We start from the raw sequence: 20,420 nt of genomic DNA on the forward strand, positions 1-20,420 counted from the left end.
TGAGAAAGAAAGGAGAATTTGTGAATAAAGAGTACCGGTCAAAAGAGGCTTGGGCTTGTGTTTTTGGAGGAGTAGTTTGCTGGTATGCGGTTTGGATCGATGCTGAGAACGGGAAAGATTTGATGGTAGCCGGACATAATCAATCAAGGAAGGAACTGTGGTTTGATCGAGAGGAGACATCATTGGTGTAAAAAAAAATAAAGGTTAGTCAAATAATTTGAATGAAAGAAAACCTCTAAGATATTCTAAAGATAAAATCAAATATAAACATACGAACTAAGATTCCAAGTTTCAAAGAGTTATTTTTTTTTTGTGAATAAGTTATATTTTATATGGTCAATTTTTTTGTGGATATTATTAAAAAAACAGATCAATAGATAGTTTGTAATTAAAATTAAATTTAGAGTATAGGAGTTTGTTGGGAAAGATAATTGCCCACAAAAGTTATTTATTAATATTCAACGTATTGCTTACTGAAAATAAATAATAATTTGTGTGCATATTTATTTTGTTTTAATGTTAGTTCCGTTTCCTGTTCTATCCCGATTATGAGCAACTAGGAGATACTGAACCCACTCGAAGAGATATATAAAGTAAAGTGATTAAAGTAAAATTAAGAAGCACCCTGAGAATTTTTAATAGTAATTGATTTGTATGACTCTGCATAAATTAGTGAATTAATTAATTAAATAATTGGATTAATTAAATTAGTGTTAATCAATAATAAAACATCATAAAGCAGATCACAACAATATATATATATATATATATTGTTATGATATGTAAAATCGAGAAAAATATTGGTTTGTTTAAAATATTTCAAAATTCAATAACATTAAAATAATTCAGATAAGTAGGATAATATCCAACAAACATTTCGGAGAAGGAAAGTTATTAAATCCTTGAATTACCTGTACCAAACAAAATGTAAGCTTTACATCAATCATTTCTTTGTTATACTTAAGTGACCCGCATAAGTTTAAGTGAAAGCCAAAGAATTGAACGGGGTTTTTTAAAAATCCATTAATGCAGTGATTAAAGACAATAGAAGGGATTATAGAAAGAGGTTTTTATTAGTTTTTAAGATTTATAGAAAAATATTATTTGTAAATAAGTTTTAGGAAATTTATAATTATAGGTAAAAATTTGTTTGTTATCGAAATGAAGAAATGGGGGAATTGTGACGAGTTGTGATTGGCGGAGATTGAAAAAGGTGGGATAAGTGTGTGGGAGAAAGTTTAGCGAGATTGAGGAGAGAGAAAAGATATGGCGGTTGGTTTCGAAGTCTGGGAGAGGAACAGGGATTGTTCTCTGGCGGTTCCTGAAATGTAGCAAGCAGTAGTGTGGAATGTTAGTGAGTTTTTGTGGAGTTAGTGTATCTGACAGGAGCTGAAGCAGCAAAATATTGTAAGTCATATTTCTCTACTTATATTCCAAGAGTCACTGTTCAGGCCAACGAGAGATTCAGTTTATCGTAAAGAGAAGATATTCCAAGAGTCATTTTTCACTCGGGCCAACGAGAGATTCAGTTTATCGAGAGGAGAAAAGGCTATCATAATTTGAATGATTTGTGCTTTTGAAGGAGATCATTAAGGACGATATACTTGCAACAATCTGTGTAAGATTGCTGATTACATAGGGAGCGGTTGAGAGGAGATAATACAGTCTATAAGGAACAAGGATTTGGACCACTCATCATCAGAGAGAGATATTTTGTTTTCTGCAGTTTTTCTTTTATTGATAACACAATTTTTACACTTAATTTAGAAAGGATATAAATATTTTGATTAGGAGAGTTAGAATAGTTCGGAATTTTGAGATTTCAATTAATATTGTTTGTACCATTTAATTTGATTGTTCTCGTATGTAGAACAAAATTTTTGAGAATCATTATATGAGATTTGTTTATTGAAAACTTTTGAGTGTGAATTATTTCATTATTTTTATTTCAATATATAGTGTTAGATCATATGTGTTTTTAATATTCCGGTATTCTTTGGACCTTACCTTTCACATGTAATAGCATAGATATTGAAGCACGAATTTAACCCTGAGATAAAAGAATTAAAAATTGTGATAGAGTCATAATCATATCATTTAAATAATTTTAATTAATCAAAAAAATTAATTAGCTAATTATTGCTTGGCGCACCAAGACTTGAAATATCACAATAATATATATATATATATATATATATATATATATATATATATATATATATATATATATATATATATATATATCATCGAGCAAAAAGACAAAAGAGGGAATCTAATCGTTATTAAAAGGAGGCCAAAAAAGTGGCCTCTGATGGCGGACATATTCGGAAATACGAATGCGCCAAATTTAAATTTCATGACACTTCACAATAATCATACAGTGGTGTAGGGGTTCTAATTTATCTATCTTTTTGTTATATTACATAATATTAATATTACATAATATTAATACATTTTAATGTTAAAGTTTTAAGTAAATAATAACAATAATAGTCTAAAATGTGAAACAATTGTTAAAAAACTTTAATACAAATACAAATAATCTTTCATGTGACAGTTGGGACAAACAATAACATCAGCAATAACATAACCCAACTAAATTTGATTTCTTAAACAAGGAAAGAGGAAAGAGAAAGAAATAGTGTTTAAAAAATTAATTTATAAGTTATATACCAGATAATATTAGATATAAAAAGTATTTGGTTATTTTAATAAGTTAAATACTATAAAATATATTTATGTGAGGGCATTTTTAAGAAATTAGCATATAATAGGTGTAAAAAGTTTTTTTTTAATAATTATATTATTGTAAATATATTTAAGTGCGCCATGTGCATAGGCAACCAAAAATACTCTAAAAGTGACGTTTAAGTAATGGTTGCGAATGTAGAAGTGGGGTTATTTTTGTTAATTTAAAATGTTTAATTTACATATAATTACGGATTTTAAATAGTGTAATTTATTAATTTAAGTTGTTTAAATTACATATAAGTTTATATTCTGATCTGAAAAGCCTAAATGTCAATAAAATTCTCGATAGAAAAGTAAAGAATTCTCTAGAATACAGAATTTAACCTTTGTTTACGGTAGAACCTTCGCGAATGGTTATGTCTGTGAAATGGACATAATCTAACATATACTTTTTCGAGAACATTCATATATAGAACAATTCGAATATGATTTCTTGCCAGATGGTTCTGGAACATTGAAAAGGTATAAATACTCGGTGAGTCGGGGTCAGTCAGTCAGTAAGCAGTTAGACAATTAGTTATTAAGAAGACAGACACAGTTAGTTACAGTTAGTTACAGTTAGTGAAGTCAATTGTTCAGTAAGTTCAAGATTAGTCAGTCTGAATTAGGAAGAAAGTATAAAGTATGCAATAATCAATGATTTAGTATTAAAATTTGACAGTATTGGAAAGTATATTAGAAGAATATTATTGAAGATTAAAAATTATGTTATGTATAAATGGTGATTGGATAATGGAAGAAAGTATTAATTGAAAATTAAAATTATATAATATATTTGGTGATTGGATATTGGTATATTAAAAGGAAGAATAAATATAAATCCTATTGAGAAGAAAAATATTTTAAATTGGTGGAAGCTGATAATTGGAAAAAGGAATTTCACAAAAACAAGGATAACCGAGGCTGAGAACGAAGACATTGAGTGGTGATTAAAATCTATATAGTGGAGAACAGTTCATTTAGGCATTCAGTGACAGGAAGGTACAAAATTTTGTTAATATAATTCAATTAGTGTCATAAGAATTTCAATTTTAAAGATAGTTTGTTTAAAATTTACATTGTCTATATAATTGAATTAGTTTCATTTTAAAGATAGTTTATTTTAAATTTTACATTGGTTATGTTAGATATATATATGTGTGTTTCATAATAGATACAATAAAGATAATTTCAAAAAGTGCTTACAAACTAATTCTTTGAGAACCGCGATAAAAACCCTTATATATATATATATATATATATATATATATATATATATATATATATATATATATATATATATATACGTAGACTTGATGAACATCTAAACTTTAACCTTCGAAACACATTGTTTATAAGTTTACCGTAAGTACAGTTAACAGCTCCTTCCCCCTCCGCATCCACTGCTCCCGTGTTTCAAAGCCAATCAATTTTGGGAACCACATTTTTCGAAGCTTTGTAAACGATTCTATTAAAAGGCAATCTTTTTTGAATCTTACACAATAAAATTTTAAAGTATGTTTTTTCAATTATCTCTGAATTAATATAAACAAATCTGCTATCAATTAAAAAAAGACTAACTTCGTCCCAAATTGACCTAGGACAACTTTTTTTTCTTTTAAAAGTGTAAAAAAATGCAGGATTTCTAAATATGCAAAAATAATTTTCTTGCAGGCAATGGTTAAAAAGTTATTCTAATTGTTTATAAGCCAAAAATTGATATGTTTTTGCAAAATTATTTCGCAATTTGTAAAATTGTTTTTCTGTATCATTTTTAAATGGTAATAATAAAATAAAATTTCTTCTTTTAGAATCTGCCCGTAGAATTACTATAACCACATAATTTTCTGACTTACATTCTTGCAAAAAAATTTTATTTGGGATAAACAAATTGAATATTGACATATCGGTTCGAAATTTTGATCATATTTTAAGCACTAGAAGACCGAATATTCCATGTAGTATGAAGGTTATAAGTTTATTTTTAAAAAAGTTATTAAAATTTTTAAGAAACCGAAATTTTTGACTTATTTTGCAACTTTTCAAGCAACAAATAAAGATAAAAACATTTAAAAAACGCTATTCTGAAGGTTTTTGTATAACTTATAAGTACTCTCAAATGCTTCACTTTTAACTGATAGACAAAAAAATCAACAATATACCATTTTTTGACAATAATTTGTTAATAACTAGTTAAGTCCAAAAAATCGACTGCAAGAAACATATCCAGCCAAAAAAATTTAATTTGGGATAAACAAATAAATAACTTTTAAACTACATATTTGACTTATCAGTTTTGGAAATATGTTTCCTATATTGGTTTTTGTTGTAGAGGTCCATACAAGATAACTGTCGTTTGCCTGGTCGGTCAGTATCACGAAAAAAGTTTATTTCCTTGGGCTATTATGACCATACCTATGATATCTGTTAATATAAATTTGGGAATTTCGGTATGTGCATGTGCAACTTTTGTTATATACAATTTTTGAAACCCCTGTATAAATTAATTCGTTAAAGATAACTCAACAAAAATTTTATAAAATTTATAGAATAATGAAATAATGCAGTTACTCGACTTGTCCATTAAATATCGTCCTTACCTTTGACACCATCAAATGCTTAAGTAAACTTCTATGTTTTCCGATAAACTTTACAATAATTTTTTATTTTAATTGAACGTAGAAGATTTATAATCGTACAACAGTATGTAAACAACTCTCTAATCAGGTAAATGTTTTTCGGAAAATTGTGTACACCACACACCAATTAGTTTATTTTTTCATTTGAAGTAATTTGGTCATAATATTAAAGGTTATTATTTTGGAAAACTCCAGGTAAGTCTTAACGAAGCGTTTGATATAACATCGTAAGGTGTTAATTAATTTACTTACTTTTAATTATACAATACAAACATAACTCTAAAAACAAAATACAATCTTATAATTTGCAAAATTGGAAATTGCAAATTAAATATTCTATTATATCTTTACGCCCCTTTACATTGAGACCTCTTCCCTATATTTATTTGTTACTTTTTCTATTTTTTTCTATTCTGGGCATTATCCCTCTAATCTTCTACCGTTATACTTTATAAGTTTACTTTTTGACATTATTAGTACATACTTGTTGTGGTATTTCTATTTTCTGTTCAGTATTGGTTTTGTGCAGTAATAATTGTGGCATTCTTTTACTTCCTACATATTATTTCTACGTAACGTAAGCGATCTAAGCTATTTAAAATGAAAAGACAGTCAAGATTTGATTTCACGTACAAAGCGTCTATGTATCTGTTTATACGTATTTCGCCCTAATAGGGCTCGTCAGAACAGATATTCATAGGCGTTCTCAACGCGTGGAATGCAAATTTTAGATTCCTTATGTCTCTATTAACATCTTTATCAACGTCTGCTTTGTCTTGCAATTTTAGAGGCTCAGATTAAGGCAGAAATCTGAATTGTGGTTCGAAAATATTTTAGGGATTTGTTAAGAGATGTCGCTATTCCGTCCATTTCGAAGCCATTTTAGTGTTGCTTCTTAAAGAAAGACAGGAAAGATTTATTTTTCACGTTGAGAACGCCTATTAATAGCTGTTCTGACGACCCCTATTAGGGCAAAATACGTATAAACAGATACATAGACGCTTTGTACGTGAAATCAAATCTTGACTGTCTTTTCATTTTATTCGGATCTACTCTGTATAAGTACTAGAAACCAATTCGCTAATGATTTCTGCTTAGTTGAGGAGACATGTGGAATGCAAATTTTAGATTCCCCATGTCTCTATTAACATCTTTATCAACGTCTGCTTTACCTTGCAATTTTTAGAAGGCTCAGATTAAGGCAGAAATCTGAATTGTGTTTCGAAACTATTTTACGGATAAGCTATTTAACTTTATAAAGATTGCTATGTTTACATCTTCTTATAAAATTTGTTTCTTCTTTTATTTTCTTTTTCAAACCATTTCTTTATTGACTTCTCCGTAAAGTGCCCTTTCTAATGGTTTCTCGATAATTGGCTTGAAGACAAATGCTGTTTCTATTCACGATCGTTCCCTTTTTGTGGAAGTGTGTTTTATTGCTTTTTTTCTTCTTGGGGTCTTACTCTTTTGCTTTGCTTTTAGATTTGTTTTGCTCTTATGTAAATGTTTTTCATTTTTTTTTTTTTAATTTTGCTTATATATAAAACAATTAGGTATTTTGCCTCACAGATGATTTACTTATAATTATCTTTCTTTCGCTTTCAGTCCCTTTCTTCGACCCACTATGTGTAAAAATAAATAAAATAACTTGTATGCTGATATTGGATTTACATTTTAGTTAGAGTGCCCATAGGCAAAAAAGTTTACTATAAATACTCTCTCCAAACTTTGAGTATCGATTCATTAGGCAGAGTCTGGCACGATTTCCTCTTCCACTTTTTTTGGTTCTGTGGCGTTTTTCCTATAATTTTCCCGAAAATTTTAATCTGTTAGATATGAAAATCATAAAACAAGTTCCGTAGGACAATCATCATCATCATTCTGGCTTAAGAACTCTGCGTGGATCTTAACCTCCTCAAGAATTTCTCTCCAGTCGTCGTTATCTATCGCCTTCCTTGTCTGACCAATGAGTCTATCAAGGAAAGTTTTTCTAGCTGGGTTATTTTGTTCCATCCGCATTACATGCCCTATCCACTTCAGACGTCCTATCTTAATATGTTGTACGATATCTGGTTCTTCGTATATTCTATAAAGTTCGAAGTTGTATCGTCTTCTCCACACTCCATTATCATTCACTGCTCCATATATTCGCCTTAGTACTTATCTTTCGAAACATCCCAACATGTTTTCATTACTTTTTGTTAGAGTCCAGGTCTCTGAACCATAGGTTAGGACTTGGCGTATGTAGAGTTTAATTTTTGTATTTCTCGATATAACGGTGGATTTAAGGAGGAGATTGAGCCCAAAATAGCATCTATTGGCCGTGCAAATTCTGCAGTTTATCTTTGCGGTAGTCAGATAATATATTCTTTTAATTAAGTAGCTTAACAAGTATAAGAAGAACGCAAAAATATAATTGTCTAATGATAAATATACTTTCATTAACAGCACCAAAAATATTTTTATATATTGTCTGATGAAACTTGTTTTCCATTTTCCTATCTGACGGATTAAAATTTTTAGGAAAATTAGGGAAGACACCCGAGAAACAAACGTCGCCGAGGTAAATCGTGCCAGACTCTTATCATCTCTTATGACTATCACAATTTTTTTTTGCCGACGGGCACTCTATTTGTTTTTGATTTATAGCGATAATCACAAAATTTACTAATTTAACATGAAATCAACTTTTATGTCTTAATCGCATATATTAAATTTGATTATAAAATTTTGCGTTGTTGTAATAAATGACCGTAATTTTTATTTGTTTTCGTGGTAATACCTAAAATGGAATAAAAAATATTGTAGTAGTTTACAAAAACGCAGTTAACTTCCCCATATATAGTAGTTATTTACTACTTCTTATCGCAGTGCTGCCGCAGCCGCATTGATGGTTCAATATACAAATTTATTTTAATAATTTGTTTACTGCACTACGTGCTACTACTGTAGTGTCAACGTGATTTAACGTTTTCTTTTTGTCAGTTTGTATGAACAAACGTGTTATAAAATGCAACATATTTTTATTCAAATCGTAATATAAATCTATTCTTTATATTTTTTTAATGGAAATTGTTGAAGAATATCATCAACGGTTTCCATATCAAAGAAATCAAAGAAAAGAAGAGTTAAATTGCGAAATTTGCAAAATTTGTGAAATAGTGTATATGATCACATAATTTTTATTAATAACGAAACATTCACTCAAGATGGCAGGTGTGGTTATAAAAAATCTCACATCAGTGGGATACTTTTCACGAAATGAATTTCTAGGACTCAAACAACTTTCAGACATTCTTACAATATCAGAATTTAAATTTTTATATTATCAGCACAATAGACCTCTTGCATATATTGTTCGTCTGGTGAAGTAACATTATAACATTAACATTATATTAACATTTTATATTAACATATTATATAACATTATATTAACATTATATTAACAATATTTTCAAGGCATCGGTACACCTTCTTTTGAGACTGTTACGAATATTGAAGTATACAAAGTAAACATCGGCACTCGGGATGCCCTAATTCGACGTATTAGAAATACTTCATTCATATTAAATCAAACTATAAAGCAACCAGGAGAGAAACATATGCTCTTCTTAACATCGAAACAACGCAGAAAACGTGAGTGCTCAATGGTGCTATTTTTGCAATCGTCCTGCAGGCTTTCGTCTTTTATCTTTGTGGTATGTTCTGTATTTATATTATACGTATATGTTCGTTTTCATGCTGATTTTGTACGATATAAACTTATAATCACTTCCTATATCCGCCGTTGTGAATGACCTCACATCTAGTGTTGCCCAAAATCGGTCTTGGTCTTGGTCTTGTTCTTGCATTTTTGCAAGACCAAGACCAAGACCAAGACTGCCTAATTTTAGCAAGACCAAGACTGACCATGCAAGATTTAAGCAAGGACAAGACTAAGCCTGCGAGACTCTTGCGTCTTGCAAAAATTTGAAAAACTGGACTTATGCGCATTACAAACAATACCATAAACATACATACCGAATCAAAATATTCATTAAAAAACACATTTGACACGTGCTCAGAAGTCGTAATTAAAATTCTGTCCCAGCGGACAACTTCTTCGCTCTGAAATTTTCCAGATTTTGAGAATAGCCGCCCTCTAGTCATAAAAATAATCTTCTTGCATTGCGACGCCTACAGTAATATCGTATTTATATTTTTTAAAATATGTCACCCTAGCTAATAAAAAATATAATTGTTACGGACACCCACTTAATAATTCAATTTTTTCCCATTATAATTTAGTCAGGAGGAATCTAAATAAAAAAATTTTATCGGTCTAATACTATAAATTGTTTCTTTTGACTGTGCGATGAGATCATTCGATTAAACAAAATTTGCTGAAAGAGCACGGCTAATATTCAAATTTAACGAGACCAATTAATAACAGATAATGTCGCCTACCGTGCAAACAAAATACCGAAGTAACGATATATAATTCTCAGTTTGTTATTAGATACTTGAGTATTGGATAGTAAAACATAAAGTAACTAGTAGTATAGTAGTTACTTTTTCGACATCACTTAACATCATTCCCAATTGAGCTTTTCTTTGAGTCTGATGTAATAATTGTTTTTCATCTAATCCTTGTTGTTCCCGGAGTGACAAGTTTACAATTTGACATGAGGGACAAAGATTCAAATAGTTCTAGTCGGAGTAGTAAGCGTTGGAGTTATAGATCTAAAAGATCTAAAAGCAAATTTGATGAGTTTTTCGAAATAATTCATGCATCCCAAATTGCTTTGTGTCAATTGTGCCTACATAGAAAGGTTGAAATGAGAAGGATCAACAGAAATACGTCAGATTTAAGGAAGCATATAATATCTTTTCACAAAAAGGATTTACAAATATGTCTTCCTGAAAAACCAAAATTGGTTAGAGATATCACAAGCTTTTTAATAACCGCTAGAAAAAGGAGACATGTAAAAAAATATACTTATGACCTTATTACCAATTACATATATTATGTACCTACTACTTTATTTTGGTAAATTAATGTATTTATTAAGTAGGATCTTAATTTAAAATAACTTCTTTTGATTACCATTGCTTTTTTAACTATTCTTTATTTTTTCAAGTTAGTTTTTGATATAAAACTAGAGATAAGATTGGTAAAAACATTTATTTTGCTTTAATAAATGGATTATAGTTTGTTATCTTATCACCTAAAAAATCTGTGCCCTTTATACATGTATGTGGATTTTTTGCCCATCATGACCATCAATCCCTTTCTAGGCAGATAATGTTCTTTAAAATACAGGCATGCTTATGTCATTAATTTGTTTTTTTTTTTTTTTTCGTTTTAACCATGTTTTAGCACATGTAAGCTTAGTAAATGCAAACATTTATTAAGAAACAGATTGACTTCCGTGGGGCCTGGTAGATACCTGAGTTAGTTAGAGCATAGGCACAGATCGCTTAGATCGTGGCTTCAAACCCCATCCGGTGTTAGTTGTTTAGACATTTATTAATTTGGTTAGTCTTTATTATGGCTATGTTAATTCAAGCTTAAAATGTACTTACTCTGTTACGTTGTTCTAAGATATAAAGTAACGTTTAATAAATAGCAATAGGCCAATGGGTAACTGCAAGACTTGCAAGACTCTTGCTGTAAGACCAGGACCAAGACCGGGAGTGCAATACCAAGACCAAGACCAAGACCAGGTGTATTGGCGCAAGACCAAGACTGTCTAAGTCTCGTCTTGTTCTTGCATTTGGGCAACACTACTCACATCTAAGTTTTTATAAAGGTGTAACTCTTTGTTCGACAAAATATAGTATATCATAGATCTTTATCTTCTAGTACTTTTAAAATTAGGTATTATTCTTTGTGAGGGGAAGTATTATTATTACGTATTTCATCTTTATCGTAGTCTAGAGGCGTTTGTAGACGCTTACTCTTGTGTATACATCTCTGTGATTCAGATATATTTACATTTCTTTATTTGGCCCATACATTTTATATGTATTAAAAGGGCGATTTCTTTCTGAACACTGGTTTCTTTTGCCGCACCACTGTAGATCATCAAGTAATTGTCTGGAATAGTTTAAGTCTTTCCCTTCTTCGTTGTCTCTCAAAGTGAGCATATGTATACATAGTCAGTTCTCTAGTGATTTTCTTTTCTTTCGTTTTTAATGACATATTTTGTACTTTCTTGGTTTATCTCATTTATTATATTCTTCGTCATCATTTGAAGGTCTTATGGCCGTGTGGTTTTTTGTATGTTTTTATGTTCTATCTTCCAAGCATTATTTAAAGTGTTTTATTTATAATATACCCTATTTAAATAAAACGGGCGGTTCTAATTTATTTAAAACTATTTATTCATAGACCTAAAGCACGATATGATCTTGTCAACTAACTCACTCATAAGAGTGCTCCGTTTATATACCAAAAGTTTTTATTCGGGCATAGTCGTTACTCTAAGACAGTAATAACAATTTGCACTGCATGGCTGTCTCGAAAAGGCATTAGCATTTAAGTGAATTCTTCCAGCCTTGTATTCGATTTCGTAATCATATTCTTGTAATCGTTTTAATCATCTTGCCATCTAGCACTCTGGATTAGGTAATGGTAGGAGCCATTTTAGAGCAACGTGAGCCGTTCGAAGAAGAAACTTTCTGCCAAATGAGTATTTTTGGAAATGCTCGCAAGCCTTCACTACGCCTAGCAATTCTCTCCTGATAACGCAATAGGTTCTTTATGGTTTCCACAAGACTTTGTTAAAGTAAGCGATGACTTTTTCGTGTCCGTCCTGAATTTGAAAGAGAACAGTTTTTATTGCACTGTTGATGGCATCGGTATCCAAAACAATCAAATGTTTTTCTGTCTATCTCGGGTAGCATAGGTGCACTAATCACAGCCATTTCTAGTTGCTCAAAAGCTTTTTGACACTCTTTACTCCATGTATATTCTTTACCTTCCTCTATTAACTGCGTTAAGGGCTTGGAGATGTTGAGAAATCGTTTGACAAAACGTCAGTAATATGTATATAGACCCAAAAAAACTCTTAATTTTGTATTTATGTTTTGGTACCAGACAATCCTTAATTGCTGCAATTTTTTAGGATCAGCTGTTACACCATTACTCGATACAATATGTCCCAAGTATTTCATTTCTCGTCAACATATGTGACATTTATTCAAACTTAACTTCATCCAAACAAACTAGGGATGTTTTTCCATCTTAGAATTCTTAAAACTGCCTTCATTATTGTTTCCAAAGGCATAACAGCGAACTGCCAAAACTCTGATCCTATCGAGAATGCGGTTTTCTTCTGATCAGGTGGCTCCAAGTCTTCTTGTCAATATCCACTTTTTAGATCAAGTATGGAAAACTAACGGGAACCGGAGAGAGTATCCAATGTATCGTCTATTCTGATTAAAAGATAACTTATCTTTTTTAGTTGCGACATTGAGCTGGCGGTAGCCAATTTAAAAATGGGTTTAACCATCTTTCTTGTGTACTAAAACTAGTCTGTTAATATCTTTAATGACCTCTTCGGCTTCATCTCTTTTTACAAATGGAAGTCGTCTAGATTGTTATCTGACTGGCTGAGCTTCTCCTGTATTAATTTTATATATTACATATTTTGTCCTTGTCCTTCATATCAATAGCAAAAACATTCAGTAAAAACTCAACAACCTTCTTTGCATACTTCGATTTCGAGGACTTCTCTTTAGTATTTATAGAACAAATCGAAGCCACAGGAACACACTGTCCGATCAAAATTCTTCTACTCAACTTAATAGCAGCTTCCTTTGAATTCATAACTGTTACAGGAATGAGATCTCGAACATTCACACCAAAGCTTTTGCTGTTACGAACTCGGCATTGTCCATATCTTCGACCATCCTTAAACTTTCCTCTCAACAGTAACCATCAAGACTGGTTATCAGAATTTTATCACTAGTACGGGGTATTGTTACGCATATATAGGTAGTAAGCAAGTAAGCGGATAACATCCATTCTTCACCGAAACCTTTCTCACTCAAGTCTCCTGCCAACTAGTCCTTCCATCTTCTCCTCAGTTTTCCTCTACCTCTCCAGCCTTTTCTTATTCGGTCCAATAATTTCAATAAGTGGCTGCATGCACGGTTCTACAAGATTTGTATGAGAGCATAAATCTTTTTATGATCTCTGGAAGTTTAGATGTGCATCCTTCGTTTATCCTAAATGTTATAACACCTTATTCGTAGTCCAGTATTGTTTGTCAACTAAAAATGTCTTGATGGGCTCCTAGACGAGGATCAAGTGACCCCGTATGTTTTCTTATGTATCTTCTAATGCAACTGGCTAAGTGACTAACGTCTATGTCAATAAAAAAATTGCTGGCTGCCGCAATAGCTTCAAATTGTCTAAGGTATATGGACCAAGAAGACCTCACATCAAACGGTTATAGCAATTTGAATCTCATATGATGCGTTGTTTCATCTTTCGGTGATTTTTCTTTCACTATAGGATCTAAAACTACCGCATTAACTGGTGGTAGCACTGTCGTATTGGTTATCATGCTCTCTAATTGTTAGATCTTCCCTTCTTCGTCATTTCTATAGGTTAAGATAAAGGGTCTAATAAAGATTAAGGTCTAATACTGGAACTTTAAAAGCGATATTTTAACTTAGTCTCTTTTAAAAACGTAGCTGTTAAATACTAGATAATAATAAATAATTTCCTTATCATGCTATTCCCTCAATATACTTTTACACACTAACAAAATTGGAGGATATAGCTAAATTGTCGCTAATTGAGGGCTTTCATTGGACACGCAAAAGTTAATCAGAATGCGTTATTTTTTTTCAAAACCAAAGTTCAATACTAGTTTAATGATACTATTGTTTTGTATTACAGTTATTTAATTGATTGTTGCAGATTAAAGCATGTCACTAATACCTCAGCATGATTTTAAAGCCGAAGATCTGATAAGAGAAGGTAGAACTACCAAATCAAATGTGGAAGAAATAAGGAAATGGCTGTCCTTTAATACAAAAATACCTCCAGTATCGGACGAACAAATAGTTTTATTTCTGCTGGCTTGTAATAATGATTTAGAACAAACCAAACATACTATTGAATCATTTTTCCAGATCAAGGCATCTTCACCTGAATTGTTCACGAATAGGGATATTAATCATAAGGATGTTAAGTACTCGCATACAGTATCGTAAGTCAATAATGTTTTAAACATGAAAGTTTGTTTACAGATCCAATTTCGAATAAGATACAGCGTTTATTATTATTATTCTGAAGTTTTTGTGGTATTTTACTTTTTAATTAATAATAATATTATTATAATACTAATATTATTATATTATATATTATAATATTATTGATCACAAAAAATCGTTGACTCAGTGCCGCATGAATGGCTTATAGATATACTAAAAATATATAAAAGCGATGATCATATAGTGACCTTTTTAAAGCATATATTGACATATTGGAAAACTACAATTCACCTCCGAATACCTGGTGAAAACATTGAAACGGAAAATAGCCCAATCAACCTAGGCATATTTCAAGGGGACTTGTTGAGTACACTGTGGTTCTGTCTAGCAATGAACCCCCTATCACAGCTACTAAACTCCACTAAATATTCTTCTTCTTGACTGGCTTTACAACTCGGTGTACATCCACTATAGCCCTCCATCTTTTACAATCTTGCGCTTCCATTTCCCATCGTTGTACCCCAATACGAGATAAATCAGTTTCAACATCATCCTTCCATCTTTTTCCGGGACGGCCTAGTGATCTTCTACCGTCTGGTCTCTCAAAAAACATATCATCTATAGCACTTTGTCTTCCTCTGGTCTTACCACATGACCTGCCCATCTTTTTTCCCAGCGGTACCCGGCATACCTGCCCACGATATTATCAGTACCATAGAGAGTCACCAATTCAGTATTGCGGCGCCTCCTCCAATATTCTGTTAATTTATCTCTTTGGGGTCCAAATATCATTCCTTACTATCATACACCTTCCTTTAAAATACTAGTAGCGTATTTATTTCCCGTTACTACAGAGTCAATGTTTTACTTCCATATGTAACAACTAAGCAAATAATTGTCTTGTACAGTATTAATTTAGCTTTTCTTTTTAGCAGCTTAGATCTTCATAATTATGATAGGGAGTATAATGCTCTATTTCCCGCAGCTATTCTTGCTGAGACCTCTTTTTCTATGTGGTTGTCATCTTCATGTCATTCACAAATCCCCTGTCAGTTCAGACGATATTTTACTTATGCATATTCTAAGGCTAAATTGAATAGCAACGGTAATAAGGTCAGAACTTGTCTAAGTTCTGATGTTATACTAAATGACATCGATGTTCTGTTTCCTATCTTTATCCGTGCAAATGAGTCTGTCACTCATATTTGAGTTAGCTTCGCTAATTTCTAGCATTCTTAGCCATAGTCTACTTCTTTTTATCGAATCATATGTGTCCTGGAGATCTATGACAATTTGGTGCACATCTCGGTTGAAGTTGGCGGTTGACTAAATCTGGATGATTTGAAATTAATAGGTTCTACTCAAAACCACCTATATCAGATGCTAAATTTGTCAGATGAAAGGTTCAATCCAGAGGATTTGATATGAAAATGGTCAAAACATAGAGGCTATCTGTGAAATTATATTGACCATAATCAAATAAAAATCAAGTTATCTTTGACACGAAGTATAAAACAGAAGTTTCGTTTACATCTTCACAGTAAAATGACGCATGTTTCGCGCTTAGCTATTCATTTGGTATTGTAAAATAGATTACAACAGATATACAAAATCTTCATCGAAAGATACAAACACGCCTCATAAAGCAACAAAAACGCCATCCTCGTAGCGCAGTAGAAAAAACAACATTACCGCGATATTTTGGAGGAAGAGGACTTATGGATATAGGTGAGTAATTAAAAATACACATTGCTAATTTAAAAAATTGTTTTCGGAAACTACTGAGACAACTGAGGGGACCAGAAAACCAGGACGAAAATTACGCTCCTGGTTATACCATGATTATTTCAACCAAAAATTACCAAAAATATATCGTAAAAGACCCTCGGGTTCAAAATAGCAAATGCCGATATGAATGCCAAGTTCAAGAAATCATCCAACATCTAACCGGGGGCTGCCAGGCATTTGCTGCAAATAAGTATAAGGAGCGGCATAATTTAGTGGGAAAGATCATCCATTAATAGATAGCTAACAAACTGGAACTTCTCTAAACCATCCATCTCCCATATTATCAATACGTTCCGGAAAGTATGCTTGAGAATTACAACTACTACAAGCTATACTGTTATCGCACTGTGTTAATAGATCAAACAGTGACACGTAACAGATCAGATCACATATTAGTTAATAAATTAACGATACAAGCACTTATTAATATGGAGATACCTAACAAAATAACGGAAAGATCGTTAAGCACAGAGATCTGGAAATTTAAATACGGAGACAATTTCAAAGTTATTGAGAAGAACTTCCTACATAAAAAACTGGGTCTAAATGAACATCTCTATAAGACCATGCAGATACCTGTACTACTCTCGACGTCCAGGTATACAAAAATATTAGCTTAGTAATATAGATTTCTATAAAAAGCTAAACGCAAAAAAATGTGAGGACTACCGAACAATTAGTCTTATGAGCCATCGCCTTAAGGTATTATTGATAATCATGCACAGGAAACTATATAAACTAATAGAAATACAACTGAGTTGATCGCAGTTTGCTTTTAGGGAAGCACTAGGTACAAAGGATTTCGCTATTTAATTATTGTTCCAACGCTGCAGAGATGTCAATACAGACATACATGCATGATTTATAGATTAAAAAAGGCTTTTAACGACGTCAAACATGTAAAATTAGTACAAATTATTAAGAGTATACGTACCAGATTCAGAGCTTCGAGTTATTATTGGATGTATTGGAATAAATCAGTGGTAATAAATGTAGATGGGAAATTGTCAGAAACCTATGAAGATTGAACGAGGAGTGCGACAAGGGTATATTTTGTCATCATTATGATTTAATATATACTCTGAGCAAATCTTCGCGGAGTCACTACATGAGACATATGAAGGTATTTGAGTAAACTGAAATGATTAAATAAAATCAGCTACGCACATGATTTCATAATATTTGTTAATAATATAGAAGGCTTACAACATATAGTCAATAAAATTACAGAAGTGAGTAAAAGTTATGGACTGAATCTTAATAGCCAGTCCATATTCAGTCAGAAATAAACCGGAAACGAATAGAAACAATAAAATCATATACTTATATGAGAAGCAATGTCGATGATAAATGGAAACACTCGACGGAAATAAGATGTAGAATTGAAAAAGCCAGAAATGCCTTCATACGGATGCATAAATTATTTAACAGTAAAGACTTTAACCTCAATAGCAAAATACGGTTACTTCGACGCCATATATTTCTCGTACTCTTATAGTCGTATTTTGAGAATATCTTGTGTGGACCATATTTCGAATTGGGAAGTACTTCGTAGAAATGAATACACAACCTGAAATATTAAATATTATAAAGGGACGGAAATTTGAGTAGTTGTAACATATTATGCGAAATAACGAACGCCATGAACTGTTACAGCTAATCTTGCAAGGAAAAAGTCACGAACGTAGACTGATTCCTGGCTTAAAAATTTACGCACATAGTTTTCTATTACAACTACTGGACTGTTCCGAGTAACGCTGCAAGCAAGCAAACAATAGTATTACACTCAGCCTGTGAGACTTGCACGCCCCTAATAATTACATGCGGGTGCTACAATTCATTGGAGCGAGGGGACTTATCTTGGTAATCAGGAACCACTCACCTCGCCCCAATGCTCCAGACCATCTTTCACCCCCGATAGCATACTGATACGCTATAGAGGCTTTTAATCAGCCGAATGCTTGTCATGTGGTGTCCTGGGTATAAGGACTACCGCATGATAACCTATCCCGAACTATGCAGGATATGTGTCTAGTCTAGTGACTTATCATTGAACTGTATTGGTTGCTATGCCACCGAATCCCCGCTCCGGACTAGGCATAGTTTGGCGACTCGGCGCTCGAGAGTGTGGGCCCCTCTTACCCGTTTTTTGGGTTTTGTTAGTGTTTTTTGTGGCTTGTGTCTTTTGTTAATGTTTTATTAATTTTTTTGGTTGCCGAAACCGTTTTGTGGTTTGTAGATATTGTTTGAGGGCTGTCTATAAAATCAACATTAGTAAATGCACTGCGATGCAGAAGATGTGCGAGCTATGATTGTCTAGGCTTTATTATATGTTTTCTGATATTTGCTTTTTGGGTCTGCTGTCCTTCCATCTATGGTACACATCACACCTTAATATCTCTCGCAGGATCCGGTCTGGGTGATCTTCTAGCTCTGCTAATTTTTTTCTGGCTTTTTCTTTCATCCATTTGCTTTAGGTCTCTAAACAGGAAACGTTCAACGACGTATCTAGACACATTTGCTGCTTCTCTAAGACTCTAAGGCAGTTGTTGTGAGCTGCTTGTATCTTATTTTTGTTACTATGAGTTATGTGTCCTCATGCGAGAGATGCATATGTAATTATTGGTAGCATATTTTTATTTTTATTCTTTTTATTTAGATATGACTGTCTGTTTTACAATGTGCTTATATGATCGTTGCATTCTACTTTTCTATTTCTTACCCAGTCTTTGATGTTCTCCACCTTGCATCTACGTATATCTGTACTGCTAGCTCTGTTCCATAGTGCCTTACTATCAATTTTTCTAAACAGTTTTCATCTCTGCTGTAGCAGGTGGTGTCTTATCTTATCAGTCTTATTTTTGTTTCAATAGCTTTTTGTTTCTTGTTCGTATACGTCTTTTTGTTTTGCCTCTGGCCGTTGCTGTTTTCTAAACTTTCGCGTTAACATGCGGTGTGATTATTAGTCCTTGGTCCATTATAAGTCTTAGGTGTTTAGCTTCGTTTTGCTATTCGATGGGTCTGAGCTTGCACTCTTAGCTATAGCTATTCTTTTGTTTCTCCTTCTATTTTTGAAGATAACCACTTTAATATTCTCTGGATTTATTGCTATTTTCCATTGGATACTCCATTCTTTTATTGTAACCAGTGCCGTCTGTAGATTTCTTACAGCTATATCCAGGTTCCTGTGTTTTTCCGCGAGTGTAGTATCATCTCCATACCGGCTGAGTAATATTCCGGATGTTCTTGGAACGTTTACTGTATATATGCTATACATAAGGGCTAATAATACAAACCCCTGTGATACTTCAGTTAAATGGGCTTCGTGTTCAGATAGAACTGACCCTATCTGGCCCTGAACCTCGAGTAGCGGTGAACAATGTACAAGTGGCCATGATGATTGTAAATATCCGAGACAGATAGGCAGCGAAAGAAAAATAACTAATACTGAGAAATTTTTATTCCCACTATATATTAATTACAAAAGTGTTTAGAATTTGGTCTATATATTTTAGACTTTTAGACATCGATATATGAGCGTACTAAAGATATGGTATCTGAAAATATTGATCTGGGCCTTAATGGTAACTTTACATTTCTGCTATATAGTACGGTCTTCGTTTTAATAACATCTCCTTGAGCTTTTTCTCTTCAGAATCTTGTCTCTTATGTGTTATCCCAGCTTGCATTAAGTATGTACCACTTTGATTTTCGATATTTAACCTGCCCTACCTATTATTGTCTACAACGAATTTTAAAATTTCTTGCAGTCTTTCAGTTTGTTTGCTATAGAAAAATAATGCTATTTGCGTATCATACATTTTGTACAACTATAGTGTTAAGTAGAACGATTGGTATTTTTTATACAAAGTTTCCTGAAATCGAATTCTGTAAATACGAGCATAACTTTCAAAAATATTTTCAAAAGGTGGCTTATGATACTAATTGTGGTGTATTCGGTGCAGTATTTGGTATTTTTCTTCTTTAGCAGTGTCACAATATGTATAAAATTGCCATGAATAGTATGAATATATAGGAAACATGACACAAAAG

The 20,420-nt window shown here is 32.2% G+C and overlaps 1 protein-coding gene across 2 annotated transcripts in view; it reads left to right on the forward strand.

Annotated features, from left to right (window-relative positions):
• The first annotated feature begins 5,394 nt into the window (after nt 1–5,394).
• The window catches only part of LOC140436983 (alpha-tocopherol transfer protein-like), a 52,504-nt gene continuing 37,478 nt past the window's right edge, over nt 5,395–20,420 (forward strand). Inside the window, exons 1-2 of one of the 2 annotated variants that reach the window (XM_072526190.1) lie at nt 5,395–5,457; nt 14,284–14,575. In XM_072526190.1, coding sequence (XP_072382291.1) covers nt 14,292–14,575 — 284 coding nt within the window. In that variant the 5' untranslated portion in view covers nt 5,395–5,457; nt 14,284–14,291. Of the gene's footprint in view, nt 5,565–14,283; nt 14,576–20,420 lie in introns of both variants that reach the window. The other variant, XM_072526189.1, reaches the window with a different exon arrangement.

This window comes from Diabrotica undecimpunctata, chromosome 3 (assembly GCF_040954645.1).
Source record: "Diabrotica undecimpunctata isolate CICGRU chromosome 3, icDiaUnde3, whole genome shotgun sequence".
Taxonomy (NCBI): Eukaryota; Metazoa; Arthropoda; class Insecta; order Coleoptera; family Chrysomelidae; genus Diabrotica; species Diabrotica undecimpunctata.